This window comes from Sorghum bicolor, chromosome 8 (assembly GCF_000003195.3).
Source record: "Sorghum bicolor cultivar BTx623 chromosome 8, Sorghum_bicolor_NCBIv3, whole genome shotgun sequence".
In the NCBI taxonomy this organism is placed as follows: domain Eukaryota; kingdom Viridiplantae; phylum Streptophyta; class Magnoliopsida; order Poales; family Poaceae; genus Sorghum; species Sorghum bicolor.
The window spans coordinates 60,653,776-60,670,045 of NC_012877.2; the positions used below are offsets into that span (position 1 = coordinate 60,653,776).

The following is a 16,270-nucleotide window of genomic DNA, read 5'->3' on the forward strand; positions in this document are numbered from 1 at the left end:
GTGTTAAATTGCAGATATCAGCCAATTAAGTTCGACCAATTGGTTGTGAACCAACAACGGAAGCCCAAACCGATTACACTATAAAGGGGCAGCCGGCAGCGAACCAATTAAGAAGCACCAAAATATACACGTGGGGGGGGGATGAGCATCATCTTGAACTTCGTCTGGATAAATTGCCACAACATGCAGGAGAAGCAGGAGGGATGGAGGCTTCTTGATGCACGACCGAATCACCATAATCGTTGTTGATGCCAGCGACATCACCTCCTGCTAGCTGCAAAAGCAGGCATATATACACAGAAGGAAATCAAGTACAACTCAACATATTTGCCTCATTCTTCGTGGTTCTGGAGTTGCAAAAAAAAAAGAGTAAACTATAGGAGTAGTACCTGCGAGCAGGAATGCCACTGATGGGCTCACGCTTCCGATCCATCTGAATCTGTAAGAAATAAAGAAAGAAGAGTGTTCAGAGAGAGAGAGAGAGAGGTAGAAAAAAGAGAACAAAAAAAGTCATGAAACTAAGGGTCTATTTGGTTCCTCTCGCTAAATTTTAACCAACTAAAATTATTTTAGTTACTATTTAGTGACTAATGGGACTAAACTATTCTAGCTTATTTTTAGTCAATGTGTTTGGAAGTTTAGCTATTAAAGTGACTAAAGTTTAGCTGGCTAAAATTTAGCAAGAGAAACCAAGAGTACAAATATTATATTATGGAAATGAAATAGGGAAGATGCATGCATGATCACGTGCATCAGTATATCACCTTCCTCACAATGAAAACTGGGATGGAGGGAAGGACGCTTGGGATGTCCCTTCAACGCATGGCTCATCATGTCCTGGGCTCGTTCACGGTCCTCATGCCTGGCTTTCTTCATATCATGGTCGATGTAGATGTCCTCTAGTGAAGGGAGGTTCCTCATGCTCAAGTCAAAGTCCCCACTTAGGATGTCCAACACCCGGAAACTAAACCGAAGGGACTGAACCATAGGCATAGCTCCTTGTGGAAAATTAGATGGAACCATTGTAACATTAAGGAAATGTGACTGTATGGCGCAAGGGAATGCATTAGTGCTAAGCACAAATTTCTCCACATCACACTGTTCAGTGGCAAGGTTGACACTTGCCCTGAGGAAGACAACCCGAAGAGCTGGAAGCATCCCTACGGTTTGAATGTCCTCTAGCCTCACTTCACGGATGTTTATATGTAGGTGGGAGAGGAGGGGAAGAAGTGATGAGGAACCAAACCATGTTGGTAGTGTTTGTAGCCACACTCGTAACACAAGTGTGTGGAGGTGTGGAGGGGGTAACCAGTCCCGACTCAGATAGACATGCTCACCCGTACCACGAATTTCAAAAGACCGTAGGTTACGCAGATTGTGTAGAGACTCCACCAAAGCTTGGTCCTCATGATCTTCCTTTCTCTCCGAGCCTCTCCAACAAATGTCTAGTGTCCTTAGGTTGGTGAGATGACCCAACTCCTTCACAATGTCTACACAATAACATCCCACGGATAGTCCGGTCAGCTCTTCAAGGGAAGTCAGATTCCTCAACCCTATTGGCACATGTACAACTGGTGAAACATACAGGCACATCAAATCCCCTAGCCACACAACACTCGGTGGCAACTTCACCCAAGTTCTTCGCACATCTAGTATTTGCAAAAACTGTAGCTTTCCAATTTCCCTAGGGAGCTCATGAGCTGATGTACCCCTCAGCCCTAGGTACCTCAAGTGCAGTAAGTTCCCGATGCTTTGAAGATTAAGATGATGACTCTTGCTCCAAAGACTACAACCTTCTAGATCCAATACACGTAAAACTTGAAAACTTGAAAGTGGAAGCATCTGGTTAGCAGCAGAACTAAAAACAGAAAAGGACCTCACATGTTCTAACATGCTTGTGTGAACTAGCCGAGTGGCGGTGAGCTCTCCAATACTCTTTTGGAGGGACATTCTACGGATCTTTCTTCTAAAAGGTGTGCCTCCCTTGATAACATCCAATATAGTGACAAAGTTTTCTTCACTTGACAAGTCACATATGAGATCAAGCATCATATCATGCACACGACAAGCTCTTGCCCTGCCTTCAACATTGATGCCTACTGGTTGGATCATGCTTCTATTTATGAGCGTGTTGAAGTAACTCTCTCCAAGATCAATTAGGTTAGTTCCATGATTTTCACCTTGCAAAAAACCTTCAGCTATCCATCTCCTGATCAGTCTATCTTTACTAATTCTAGTGTCTTCTGGAAATATACTTAGATATAGTAAACAAATCTTCAAATTGTAGTGGATATCATAATAGCTAAGAGATAGTATCCTTCTCATTTCCTCCACACCCCCACCTCTTGTAAGTCCACGTCCAATCGAGTTGAGCAAAGCATCCCATTCATCCTTTGGTTTTATATGTTGATCACCAGCCAAATGACTAGCTATAGTTATGATGGCTAATGGTACCCCACCACATTTCTTCAAGATCTCTCTAGACACTTGCTCCAATTCATGAGGACACCCAGTCTCACTTGGAAATATTCTTTTATGGAAGAGAATTCGGGAATCATCATCAGAGAGAGGTTTCATGTTGTAAATTATATCATTGTTAGAAGAGCAACATGCTTTAGAGACTTCAAGATTTCGTGTTGTAGTGATTATTCTGCTTCCACAATGACTGTCTGCCATAGCATATCTAATTGTTTCCCATGCTTGTACATCCCATAGATCATCAATGACGATGGAATACCTATCCACATGAAAAGCCATGAGTTTGTAAACCATAAATATATCTATATACCACCATATCGTGTGCCAGCAACCATATCAATACAGCACAAAATGGTATTAGTCAATCAACAACTACCTAGGTGTGTCATGATATAAGAAAATAAATGCAAACTAAAATACAGTTGTTAAGAAAAACTTCAATTTGAGTTAATTAGAGAAAATATGCATTATAATCCTAATTAATCACTACAACATAGGAAAACAACTTGTCGGTAGTGCTCCACTGAGAGTGCTCAATATACAACAATAAGGGCTTAGGATTTGTGTTGGTGAGATTGAAAATTGCTACCACCTAGCACTAAACTTCTACCTTTTTCTAGACAAGGATGTAAAAGTTCAAACACGGTATTGCACACTTCCGATGTTTATATGTGTTGAGCCATGCTTTTCATAAACTTCGTAGGACCGAGAAGACACTTATTTTCTTAAATTAATTCTTGGTGCTCACACAATGCATTGGGACGCAAAGGCACACAAGATCTGAAAATTCAAACTGAGCAACAAAGTAGAAATCATGAATGAAGTAGGGATAAGCTAGTTCTAGAGTTATGATTTAGAAGTATCATATCTTTTAATTACATAAATGGTATTAGATGCTAGTGGTACTATATTTTAATTTAGTTATGATCCTAATATTTTTCTTGTGTAGTGATCTTAAAAAATCAAAATAAGGAACTAGAATGCTATTAGAGCTCACCTAAAAAACTTTTTACATCATAGAAAAGGTCGGACAATTGGTTCCCTTCAATTCTATGTTGAATGTGGATTCATTCAACGCTCTAACCCATATTTTTGATGGAAATGGTTGTTTGGTACTCTTGATTTCTTAGAATACAACATGTTTAGACTTTCTCGGACAAATTAAGGAGAGTGGTAAAAGGTCTAATATGACCTTCATTAGACTTCCTTTGCATATGTGGGTGATCTATGTATGGAAATGGTGAGAGCCTTAATTAAATGGAAATTTGTGTACCATTTATTGATTTGTAGAGTGTTATCTTCATCCATTCACCTATCCAATTAGGTCTGGAAACTCAAACATAGTTGTATTCCTTGCATGTATTAGTTAAATGGAAGTCTTTGTGATACCATTTATTGATGTGTAGAGTGTTGTCTTCATCCAATCACCTATTCAGTTAGGTTTGGGAACTCAAACATAGTTGTATTACATTTCAAATTTTGAAATCTAAACTTAGCAGTATCTTAAAACAAAAATATAGTCATAAGTTGATGTAAATTTTAGTACTAAAATTTTAAGTATGTGCTTTCCTTTAGTCCAATACACCTACAAGGTAGTAACAAAGTATAAGAATTGAGAGGCCACAAATACAACAGTACGTGAATATGTGATCTAACCTTCCCTAATTTTGCATCTACGTTATCCACCTCTCCAAGTAAAATATCATTGAAAATAACCAAAGTTTGTATCTAAATTACCTGCTCTCCAACTAATATAATGTCTTATATTTGCATCTAAATTATATACCTCAGTTTTGCTATAGATAATGCAAATGAACCCATAAATTTGCATCTAAACATACACCTCTGTGTTATAAAAGTAAACTAAAATATAACAAATATGTGTCTAAATATCAATACAAGCTAATATAGAAAATAATTCAATAACTATTAGGTATGTTATATATGTTTCTAAATTGCATACCACTATTAATTTTAAATTTAAATTAAAAGTAAATAGCATGCTTACACTAGAAACACAAATGTCATATATACCTTATGGTGTGAAGTGAACTTCTAAGTTGATCGATAAGTTGTCTTTCATCCAACAGCGTTGCTCCACTCAATTCACAAAACTTTGGATTATCAAGTTCATACAAAAGATCCCTGAGGACCTTTTTGACATCAGGATTCCGAGACACCGTCACAAACGCCCTGCGATCGAATTGCCCAGCTGAAAGCTCACTATATACTGCATTAGCAAGAGTTGTCTTACCCAATCCACCAAATCCGACGATCGAGAGTATCTTGAGTTGTCTCCTGGATACATCATCCCCTTCAAATAGCTTCGCCATAACCTCAGCCTTTGCATCAGCAATGCCAACAATGTTCTTCTGGGCTCCATACAAAGCTATCAGGCGAGGATCGACGGTGCAGGTCGTGACCCGTGTGGCAGCACCTGCAGTTAGGCTAGCAACCACACCATGAGGACCCCTGTACCTTTCATCTCGGTTGGCCACTTCCTTCACCTGGTCCTTGATGTCTTTAATGGCGGTGCCAAGTTGATGGCGAGCCCTGAATTTCTTGCGCAGGTCTGCCATCTTCACTAGAAGGCCCTTGAATTTGCCGCATTTGGGGTCAGATGCAGGGCCCTCGATGCGAACGAGGTAGGTGTCAACAACATCCTCTATGTCCTGGGACAGCTCCCTGACATCGCTGGCCCAAAGCCTGTCCAGCTCCTGGAGCTGCTCCCGGGGCACCGCCGCCACCACGCTCAGGGCAGCCTGCATGCTCTGCAGCTCCCTCTGGAGATACTCCAAGTCCCTCCTCACGCTCTTCTGAAGCGTGTACTCGTTGCCAAGAAGCTCGCCGAGCTTGGGGAGGAAGGAGCCAATGGCCCCCATGGCGAACTCCATGGCTCAGCGGATCGATCAGCTGGCTGCGGCGCTCTCTCAAGACGGTCAATCTTGTGGACGATCACGTACTTGCAGACAACTAGAAGAAGTTATTGTCAGTTTCAAGCTGGTCTAATTAATGCCCTAGCTAGTGAAAGAAAAAAAATAGTTGGAGTATCAAGATTGTCAAATATATATAGGGCCTTATTATGTAAGATCTTTATTTATAAATATAAATAAAAATCATAGAAACGTAGTAATTAAGGTTGTCAAAACGTAAATTGTACCAGTCATGTTTCCGTTCCTGTCCCCGTTCTTGAAATAGGAACAGAAACTTTATAATGCGGGGAGTGGGAGCATTCGTGTAACGTGGAACATGGAAACATAGAACATGTTTGGCAGACTGTTATGCTCGTAGCAAAAGCCCCTAGACTAAGTCATGTTTAGTTCACCCTAAAAACCAAAAACTTTTTAAGATTCTCCATCACATCAAATCTTGCGGCATATGTATGAAGCGTTAAATATAGTCGAAAACAAAAACTAATTGCATAGTTTGACTTCAAATCGTGAGATAAATCTTTTGGGCATAATTAGTCCATAATTAGATAATAATTATTAAATAAAAACGAAAATGCTACAGTATCTACTATAAAAAAAATTCGGAACTAAACAAAGAAACATGGACTAAATTATTGATGGGCTTGTGCCAACGCAAGGAAAAAAAGCAAAGCAACAGATGATGCAGTACATATGGAGGAGGAGTGCACTATACATATATATATATACTTATATATTATAACAAATCTGGAGGAACAGAAGTGTCGTCGAGAACCGGCCAGAACCCATGGATGGATCTGGCGGCGAGCTCATGCTCGTGGCTAGCTTCGGCCTTCATTCTGGTAGCTTTAGAGACTTAAATTAATCTGAATCTGATGACTGATGAGAGACATATATAGGTCTCGTTTAGTTGTCAAAATTTTAGGATTTTGGGTGTTGTAGCACTTTTATTTTTATTTGACAAATATAATTAGACTATCTCCAACAATCGTCACCCAAAATACAAGACCTATTTGTCCAATTGTCCTTTGGGTAGCGCTACAGGTAAAAGGTTCTATACCTATTTTTAGTCTTCTCCAACAACAAGATCTAAAAGACAACACTATCTGTAAATGGGTCTCGAGGAGAGAGGATACCCAAATTTAGGTTATACCTACTCTGTTGGAGACTATAGGTGTTTGAGACCCATCTTAGGTTTGGGTTCCCAAATAAGTCTCCTGTTGGAGACAGCCTTAGGTTTAAAAGATTCGCCTCGCAATTTACATGCAAAGATTAGTTTTTATTTTTGTTTATATTTAATACTCTATAGATACATCGTAAGATTCGATGTGATGAAGAATCTAAAATTTTGGACAAAATATTTTGGGAACTAAACACCTAACAAAGCGGCACACACCTGCTACCGTTGGATGGTTGGAGCTCGGAGGCGCAGTTGTTGACGCTGCCGCCGAGGGCCGCCGAGGAGATCAACAGGAGTCGCCGCGCGCCGAGAGTTGGATTGCCTGGACTTGGAGCTCGGGGGACGGCGTGCGGCCACCGAGCCCGACCGCCAGATGCATGGATCGGATCCGAGGAGCGAGCTCGGTGGTACGCCGGTGCTGCTAAGAAGAAGAAGAAGAAAAAAAGCTTTGGGAGACCGGAGACGGAGAGCCCGGAGACCGAGACCGAGACCGGAGACTGGAGTGGTGGAGACACGGTCCCTCAAATTAAATACGCGGTGTGATGAGGTAGGCAGACGCGTGAGCGTGGTGCATGCGGCGGTGGCCAGAAATCATATTCGCCTTCATCACACCATGTATTTAATTTGAGGGGACCGTCTTTGTGGCAACCACCGATACCAAGGTCTTGTTGTTAACTAAATTTTTTTTATAATTTTCCGTCACGTTGAATCTTACGGTACATTTATAAAGCATTAAATATAGATAAAAATAAAAATTAATTACATAGTTTATCTATAAATTGCGAGACGAATCTTTTAAGCCTAGTTATTCTATAATCGAACAATGTTTGTCAAATAAAAATGAAAGTATTATAGTGTCAAAATTAAAAACTTTTTGGATCCTGACAAAAAAGACCCTCCACTCTAAGTTTCCGTCTCGGTCTCCGGGCTCTCCGTCTCCGGTCTTCCGAAGCCGCCGCCTTCTTTTTTCTCGGTTATTCCCGTTCCGCGTCTTTGCATCACTCAACGGCACAGCAAAAGGCAGGCACTAATTGCATGTGTAGAATATAGGAACTTGCTTATCATGCAATTTGCTTCGCCGGTCCGGTGTAAGCAGCTGTTAAGAAGTACTATCACACTTTTAGTGCAAGAACAGGGTAAACAGAGCTTTTACTAACGGGGTGTAAAGTTACACTCAGAGTTGATGAGCTGAGGTCTAGGGCACGCTAACACTACTACGTACACAATGAAGGCGGACGAAGGCCTTGTTTAGTTCGCAAAAAATTTTAAGATTCTCCGTTACATCAATCTTTAGTCGCATGTATGGAATATTAAATATAGACGAAAATAAAAAAACTAATTTTACAGTTTAATTGTAATTTGTAAGATGAATTTTTTTAAATCTAGTTACTCCGTGATTGGACAATGTTACGGAGACGGCATTGTAACCGCCTCCAATCTAACCTACACAAGCGATTGTTTTTCCCTCCTCAATTAATTAATTAAAGAAGACGGACGTCTTAAGACAACCCTCTCACGGAGGCATCCATCTTAACGTGTCCGTCTCCGTTAATCCATAAAAAAACAAAAAAATCTCCGAGCCCACCGGCGAGCTCGTTCCTAGCCCACTAGCTAGATCTAGGCGCACAAAGGAGCAGGATGCCGTTGTCGCGAATCTGGACGCGGCCAGCGTTTTTCTCGTCGTATCTGGGCACAACTAGCCTCATCCCTTGCCCATAGAGGGCCACGCTACCACCGTGGATCCGAGCCCCAAGGAGGAGATCCATGACCACGAGGCTGCACTCCACCGCGCTGGCTGAGTCCGCGCCCCTGTCATGTCTTGGGGAAGGCCGCCGCCAGAGGTGAGGGAGTGAAGAGAGATGCACTACTGAGGTGAGGGACAGGAGAGATGCACCCACCTCCTTTAGCTGTGTGCCTGCATGAGAGGAGGGAGGGGGTGACAGGTCAGAGAGTTTAGTGTGTACTGGGCTAGGATTTCGATTCTATTATATATATTGTAACCTCATAGTCAGTGCGAGATTGACTACTCTAACCTAGCCATATTTATTGAGGCGGGCCTTATAGTTGTTCGTCTCTAAAAATATATTTACAATGCCTCCAAAAATAGACTATTTTTGGCCTCCGTAAATCTACTTTTGAAGGTAGGTATTTCCTAACCAGCTCAATAAATAAAATTGATCCTCTCCATTAATCGTGGCATTTTAGGAAGCGGTTAGATTTTGTAACTGTCACGGTTAATAAAATAGCACCGTCTCACAAAACTATTTATCTAGTAGTGACAATACGTGCTTCTACAATCGTCTTAATCTTTATACATATACATATTTTATGTCTATATAGTGTTATAAAAAAGGACCACTATAAGTCATGAATAAATGTTTTTGGTTGATTAATTCTTGATAGCGGTATGTCGGTACCTCAGTTTACGAAGAATATCTCTCGGCGAAGAAAGCCATGGATAACTTGAGTCATTTGAGGTTTTGTGTATGTAGCGGAGAAGTAATAACGACACAATACACAGTACTATTTGTATATGCACAACACAAATTATACTTACGACACAATGCACAATTCAAGGGGGCAAATGAAGGGGCACATGCCCCATCTCCTACCATCAGATATGCCACCGAGTTGGACAACATAACCACTATCACATCATGCTAGTAATCTCATTACTAGATATGAAAGGATGCATGCCAACAACACTTCCTAAAAGATAGCACAAGTTGTATGCTGGTGATAAAGATTCAAGGTTGTCGGTGCGTTTTTGTGAACTTCTAGTAACTGTTTTGTTTGTGTTGTCTTCTGTTCTTTCCGGCACATGTACCACTCTTTTCGAACTGTCTATACTTGGAATAGTCCGTTGGTTTTAGTTTAGTTGTAAGGGTAGACTAAGTTTAATGGCCGAAGCATTTGCAATGAAGGAGGGATTGTTACTTGCGAAACACATAGGCTGCAACAATCTTATTCTTCAATCTGATTGTTTAGAGGTTGTTGAAACTATGAAGGAGGGTGGGTTATCCACAACAGCTGCAACGATAAATTTTGATGAGTGCTACAATCTATGGAAGGACCAAGATGCAGTGAGAATGGAGCACTGTAATAGAGATGCAAACAAAGTTGCCCATGAGCTAGCTCGGCAAGCTTTTTACACTAAGGATTCATGTATTTGGGTCGATGATCCCTCTAGCTTTATTCTAAACCTCATGGTGCATGATGTAACCATTTTATCCATTCAATAGAAGTTTGTTTTTGGCTCAAAAAAGGTTTTGAGATAGAACTTTAGTGTTGGCAGGTTGCAGTGGCGAAGCTAGAGTAAATTAGAGGAGGTGCACTTAGCTTGTGCACTTAGCTTATGGGTGCATAAACATATTTTATAGAGGGTGCATATATAGTGAAATTTTAGACATGATCATAGTTTTTTCAATTTTTTTGGGGGGGGGTGCATTTGCACCCCATAATCTATACCTAGCTCCGCCCCTGGCAGGTTGGGTGAGTAAGTTCTTTTTGCGTGTCTAGTTCTGCTTCTGTCTCGACTTCTGTCATCTCTTGTTTTCCGTTATACTACAATAGAATTGGGGTTTCCTCATATGGGAAAAAGTGTAAGTCAAAGCTTCCAACTATAGACTATAAGTACACTAAGGTCTTGTTTAGTTCACCCCAAAAATAAAAAACTTTTCAATATTCTCTACATCGAATCTTGTACCACATGCATGGAGCATTAAATATAGATGAAAACAAAATAATTACACATTTTGTTTGTAAATCGCGAGACGAATATTTTAAGCTTAATTACTCCATGATTGGACAATGTTTGTCAAATAAAAACGAAGGTGCTACAGTGTCAAAATTCAAAAACTTTTTGGATATAAACAAGGCCTAAGCTTTGCTGACCTTCCGAGGATAGGACTATTTAGGCCTCTAAGTTATTCATTCTTTTGTTTACTTTAAATTACTCCCTCTGTCCACGAAAGAATAGATTTCTAGCAAGTTTAAACCAGACTAGGAAATGAGAGAAAATAACTTACCACACCTTATTAAACATCTTAACATTAATTGCACCTACCACTTACTGAGAAGTTGGATCAATAAGTTTTTGTGTTTCCAATAATATATTAAATGTTATTGCACCCACAACATCAACCATTGGAGCATGATGTAAGTATTTATCCCAAGAGTTGCCTTTGTCCAACAACACTTTACTAATAATGTTGTAAAACTTCATTTGCGATTTCTTAGTCTGATTTTGGATATGTTATTAGTTGGATCTTCCCCTCACTAATCCGAAAAGGATACTCCCTCTATCTACGAAAGAATAAATTTCTAGAGTTGTCCTAAGTCAAACTTTTTAAACTTTGACCAAATTTCTAAAAAAAATGCTAAGATTTATGGTATGAAATTAGTATCATTAGATTCATTATAGAATATATTTTCATATGATACGCATTTTATGTTATAGATGTTGTTACTCTTTTCTATGAAGTTAGTCAAATTTTAAAAAGTTTGAGCGGTATAGATTCTAGGAATTAATTCTTTTATGGACGGAGGGAAAATTATTTCAACCTCCTTTTGTTTGGGCTGAATCCTCACTACCAGCCAATTCTCCCCCTCTCCACTGGGCCGTGAAGAACAACGAAAGCCTTTCTTGCACGCGTGACGTTACTGGGCCAGCCCACGCCAGCGGATCAGGTCCATCCAAAACAAGGGGGCGGGCCCCGTCGTCGATGGAACCGAGGCTCGCACTCCCGCACCTGCACCCGGTCCACGCGCGCCGCTGTGGGCCCGTCACCTGATGTGGCCGTCGCCCCCGTCGTACAAGCGGGACCCAGACCTCCTCGGTGCATAGACCCCATGCACGGACGGCCTCCCTTCGCTCCACTCCGCCCAGACCCCGTCCCAGGTCACCTCGTCGCCGAGAAGAAGCAGCAGAAGCAGCAGGTGGTCGCGTCGCCTCGTGCTCTCCGCCTCCCCCGCCTCGCTTCCTCCTCCGCGCTCCCTTCGCCGAGGCGACAGCGAGGGCGTATAAAGCGCTACCCCCCTCCGCGCGCGTCCGCATCGTCGCCATCGCCACCGCCTCCCCACCCCGCTCCACTCCTCGACGAGACAGACCAATGGCGGCCGCTGCGTCCTCCGCGCTGCACGCCGTCGGCGCCGTCGCCTCCGCCAAGCCCAGATCCGCCGCCCCAGGTATACTTCCCCCACCACACGCCAAAGCTAACCTTCTGACCCTGTCGCCTCGGCCCGCGTGGTGCGTGACTGACCTGACCGATCTGTGCAGCGGTGGCGAGGAGGAGGAGCGTGCGCGTGGCGGCGGGGGCGGCGGCCAAGGGAGGACCGGGCTCTTCGGGAAGAGGCAGGCTGGTGGCTCGCAACGCCGTTGCAGTTACGTGTGCTGGTTGCTCCTGATTTGCTCTCCCTCCCTCTACCTGACGCGCTGGCGCTCTCGGCGTCGTGCTGATCTGTTTACCCCTCTGTGATTGTTGTGCTTGCGCAGGCCAAGGCGGATGAGGCGGCCGCGGCGGCGGGATCCAAGTCGGGCGGGTAAGAATAACATACTGAGATGACTTGCTGTCAACCTGAATTCAAATTCTGGCGTAATTTGGTCTGTGCAAACGATTCGTGTTGGTTTAGATGTCACCATGAGATTTAGCCTCGGATGTGACTGAATTAGCAGGCGTAATAACTGTCCAGCGGGTTATTATCTATAATAGACTCAATAGGACTTGTAGTCCTGTCTTTTGCAGCTGAAACAGATATTAGCTGTGCTGTTTACTGTTAGGCTGTAATTAGCAGGCGTAATAACTGTCCAGCAGGTTATTATCTATAATAGACTCAATAGGACTTGTAGTCCTGTCTTTTGCAGCTGAAACAGATATTAGTTGTGCTGTTAGGCTGTAATTTTACTCCTTCAATTTGGCTACCTCATAAGGTCCTTGCCAGTGGATGTAAGATTGGATCTGTGAGGTTTTAGATGTTGAATTCTGTTAACTGGGGTTCGGCAGAGGTCAGTGGAGCGAGCAAGGTTGTCTTATTCCTTAATTTAATGTTTTGGCAAAGGTTGTCTTATTCCTTAATTTAATGTTTTGGCAAGTAGGAGTAACACACGGAATTGAGTACAAATATTAGCAGGGAGTTATGCTCACCAACTCTAGCGATCATGTTTAACACCCTTTTAAGCAAACCCTTGTTTGCACACATGCACATTTGATGTCGCTATTGGTATGATAAACAACAGTAGCAGCTTTATGATATATTCTTAGTGAATACTGCCTTCTACCTTAAAAAATGCCCAGAGAAGAGGAGGTAATCGATTGTTGATCTCTATCTAGGTAAGTTGGAATGTAAAAGTGTGCATTTGATCCTTGTGTCAGAAAACAGAGAAGTAGAATTTTAATGAGGTGTTCTATTGCATTTTGCATCATACTGGATTACTGGTAAACTAGAGCATTCTTAATAGAGCTGAAATTCAATGCTGGTAAATGGTGGTTGGTCTCTTTGAAACTTCCATCAACTTCTTTCCTTTGAGTTCAATGCAAATCTGGTCTCAGCAGATTTGAAACCTGGCCATGATTTGCCGTCCATGCATTGAAGGCTAGTCCAATAGAGTTTAAACACTGTTGATGCCTGAGGACCGCATAGTCTATGCTGGGTGCTGAAAGGAACTATTGAGTTCTTCTGTTTAGCAGTGCAAATGAACTTGCCTTTAGAATTGGCCTGATTCGAGTACATAAAAGTGATTGGTTAGAAAACATAAACGTTCATATTCCAGTACTCCTTCAAGCAAACTGTGTTGACAAGTTATATACATGAATTTGGAAATAGTAAGGAACTCAGGCGATTAGGGTCTATAACCTGGATTTTATTTGGCAGCACCAAATGTTTTGTTTATTTTTTATTGTAAAACTGAAAGTGCCTTTTTTTCCAACCAAGCCATGTTGACTGTAGACTGGTTATTGGCATCTAGATGTGTTGGTTCGAAACCTTGAATCGGCTAGACCGCTAGAATCATAAACTATACTCAGGCATGGACATTGGGGCACTGGTAAAGAACATCATATACCCAGTTTTTGACCCAATATCAATGCACCAAATATGTCAGCTGTAACCAATTGTTTACCACCGACAATTAGAAACCAGTACTTTGTTAAGCTTTGTCAGGCAATAAAATATGCTATTGGCCTAGTAAAGAACAGCTTACATCAATTTTTGGACCAATCAGTGTACCACTGTTGTCAGTACTCAGTAGTAACTAATTGGTTACCGCTGGCAATCAGAAACCTGCTGTACCTTGTTAAGTTTTGTTCTGGCAACAAAATATGCTATTAGCACACTAGTTGAAATCATAAATGCACATAGAAGTCTTGTTCTCTATATGGAATTTTTGTTATATGAGGACTGCTGTTGCCTCTATGAGTAAGGGATGTAGACAATTCTTGTTTTCTTATTTTTCGAGTGGCCATGTTGACAATTTTGATTGACTAAAAGTAGACTGGTTCTTGATTTCTAAATGTATTTATTTGAAACATTAAACCTTCTAGAACCGTTAACTTAATACTCAGTAATGAACATTGGGATTTGGGACACTAGGAGTAAACAACAGCATACACCGGATTTTGATCCAATCAATGCTCAGATGTTGTCATCAGCAGCCAATTGAGTACCACTGACAAACAAAAACTTGTAGATGGATAAGCTTTGTCACAGCAAGAAAATATGCTATTGGCCAACTGGTTAACAACCACTTACACCAGTTTTTTAACCAATCAATGTACCACTGTTGTCAGCAGTAACTAATTGGTTACCACAATTCACTAGCAATCAGAAACCTGTACTTTGTTAAGCTTTGTTCTGACAACAAAATATGCTATCGGTCCACTAGTTTAAATCATAAATGACACAGAAGTCCTGTTCTCTTGTATGCAAATTTTGTTGTGTGATGGCTGTTGTTTCCTCTTTGAGTCATGAGTAAGGGATGTTGAAATGTAATTTGTATTTGATTTCTATTATTTATGATTATCTACATATGCCTGACTATGTTGACCTTTTCTTCTGTTTAGCCATGAGTTGCTGTTGTTTGAGGCCCTTCGCGAAGCCTTGATAGAAGAGATGAATTTGGATCCAACAGTGTGTGTCATGGGTGAAGATGTTGGTCACTATGGAGGTTCATACAAGGTGACCAAAGGGTTGGCTGAGATGTTTGGAGATCTTCGGGTTCTTGATACCCCTATTGCTGAGAACTCCTTCACTGGCATGGGAGTTGGAGCAGCAATGAAAGGGCTCAGGCCTGTTGTGGAAGGCATGAACATGGGTTTCCTTCTCCTTGCCTACAACCAGATCTCAAACAACTGTGGCATGCTTCACTACACCTCAGGTGGTCAGTTCAAGATCCCGATTGTGATCCGAGGTCCCGGTGGTGTTGGTCGTCAACTTGGTGCTGAGCACTCACAGCGGCTGGAGTCATACTTCCAGTCAATCCCTGGCCTTCAAATGGTTGCTTGCTCCACTCCTTACAACGCCAAGGGCCTGATGAAGGCAGCCATAAGGAGCGAGAACCCAGTGGTGCTGTTTGAGCACGTCCTCCTATACAACCTGAAGGAGAAAATCCCCGATGAGGAATACATCTGTTGCCTTGAGGAGGCAGAGATGGTGCGCCCAGGTGAGCACGTGACCATCCTCACGTACTCCCGCATGAGGTACCATGTGATGCAGGCCGCCAAGACGCTGGTGAACAAAGGGTACGACCCCGAGGTCATCGACATCAGGTCGCTCAAGCCGTTCGACCTGCACACCATCGGGAACTCGATCAAGAAGACCCACCGTGTGCTGATTGTGGAGGAGTGCATGCGGACGGGTGGCATTGGCGCCAGCCTCAGGTCGGCCATCATCGACAACTTCTGGGACTACCTGGATGCCCCCATCATGTGCCTGTCGTCGCAGGACGTGCCGACCCCGTACGCCGCAACGCTGGAGGACGCGACTGTCGTGCAGCCTGCGCAGATCGTGGCCGCTGTTGAGCAGATCTGCCAATAATCGTGATATGACGGCTTTTGTTGAGTTACCTGATTTGTGGATTCATGTATCCGTGTTTTGTTCGTTGTCACATAGTGACTGCCATTGTGCCGTAGACATTCTATTTTGCAACGCAGAAGCCATATTCATACGAATGCCTTTTGTGGCCTGGCCCGTTTGTTCACTGTGCAGAGTTCGATGCCCTTTGTTTGTTCTTGTGTATCACTATTATTAGCATTGGTTTGTAGCAGCGCCTGTGTTGGTTCTATTTATTTATATATGATAATCTGTTGGGTATTGGAGTGACATTCTATCAGCATGATGATGAGTTGCTGATGCAGAGAGTCAGTCCCATTAGGTTTCACTCCTGCACCTGAATTTGTTGGTTGCATCTTCGATGTTTTATTTGTTCGTCTAGCTCGTAGGCACCATGTCATGTTTTGAAACTAAACCAAACATGATAGCTCGAGCTGTTTAAACATGATGAAGCGGGGCGACTGTGCGAGCTAGCAGTGGCTGCAGCAGCAAGGCAATCTTTTTTGTAACTCCGATCAGAATAAGATTTTGGTTCTTTGAAAAATGTATTCTAGTGCATTCTGCGGGCAGAAGCACTATCATCAGATTTACTGCGCAAATCATCTGCCTTTGTTCTTGTGAACCAAAGTGTTTCGAT

General features: G+C 42.3%; 2 protein-coding genes across 2 annotated transcripts; one reads left to right on the forward strand and one right to left on the reverse strand.

The window, feature by feature from the left end:
• On the reverse strand, window positions 271-5,372 carry LOC8084419 (putative disease resistance RPP13-like protein 3). Its single transcript, XM_021466139.1, has 4 exons — window positions 4,513-5,372; window positions 1,882-2,737; window positions 390-439; window positions 271-274 (listed from the first exon to the last, which is right to left on the reverse strand). Exons 1-4 carry the CDS (start codon window positions 5,370-5,372, stop codon window positions 271-273), a joined length of 1,770 nt encoding a protein of 589 aa, XP_021321814.1.
• On the forward strand, window positions 11,498-15,894 carry LOC8084420 (pyruvate dehydrogenase E1 component subunit beta-3, chloroplastic). Its single transcript, XM_002442508.2, has 4 exons — window positions 11,498-11,775; window positions 11,867-11,970; window positions 12,083-12,129; window positions 14,646-15,894. The coding sequence occupies exons 1-4, from the start codon at window positions 11,700-11,702 to the stop codon at window positions 15,616-15,618; spliced, it is 1,200 nt and encodes a 399-aa protein (XP_002442553.1). The 5' UTR covers window positions 11,498-11,699; the 3' UTR covers window positions 15,619-15,894.

What these genes read in the sequence shown, in the direction of transcription:
- LOC8084419 (XM_021466139.1), bottom strand. Translation starts at nt 5,372, where the DNA reads ATGGAGTTCGCCATGGGGGCCATTGGCTCCTTCCTCCCCAAGCTCGGC. An exon ending in AGTTCACTTCACACCATAAG is followed by an intron (nt 2,738 to 4,512) that starts GTATATATGACA and finishes TCATGTGGATAG; the next exon opens with GTATTCCATCGTCATTGATG. An exon ending in ACACAAGCATGTTAGAACAT is followed by an intron (nt 440 to 1,881) that starts GTGAGGTCCTTT and finishes TATTTCTTACAG; the next exon opens with ATTCAGATGGATCGGAAGCG.
- LOC8084420 (XM_002442508.2), top strand. Translation starts at nt 11,700, where the DNA reads ATGGCGGCCGCTGCGTCCTCCGCGCTGCACGCCGTCGGCGCCGTCGCC. An exon ending in GCCCAGATCCGCCGCCCCAG is followed by an intron (nt 11,776 to 11,866) that starts GTATACTTCCCC and finishes CGATCTGTGCAG; the next exon opens with CGGTGGCGAGGAGGAGGAGC. An exon ending in GCGGGATCCAAGTCGGGCGG is followed by an intron (nt 12,130 to 14,645) that starts GTAAGAATAACA and finishes TCTTCTGTTTAG; the next exon opens with CCATGAGTTGCTGTTGTTTG.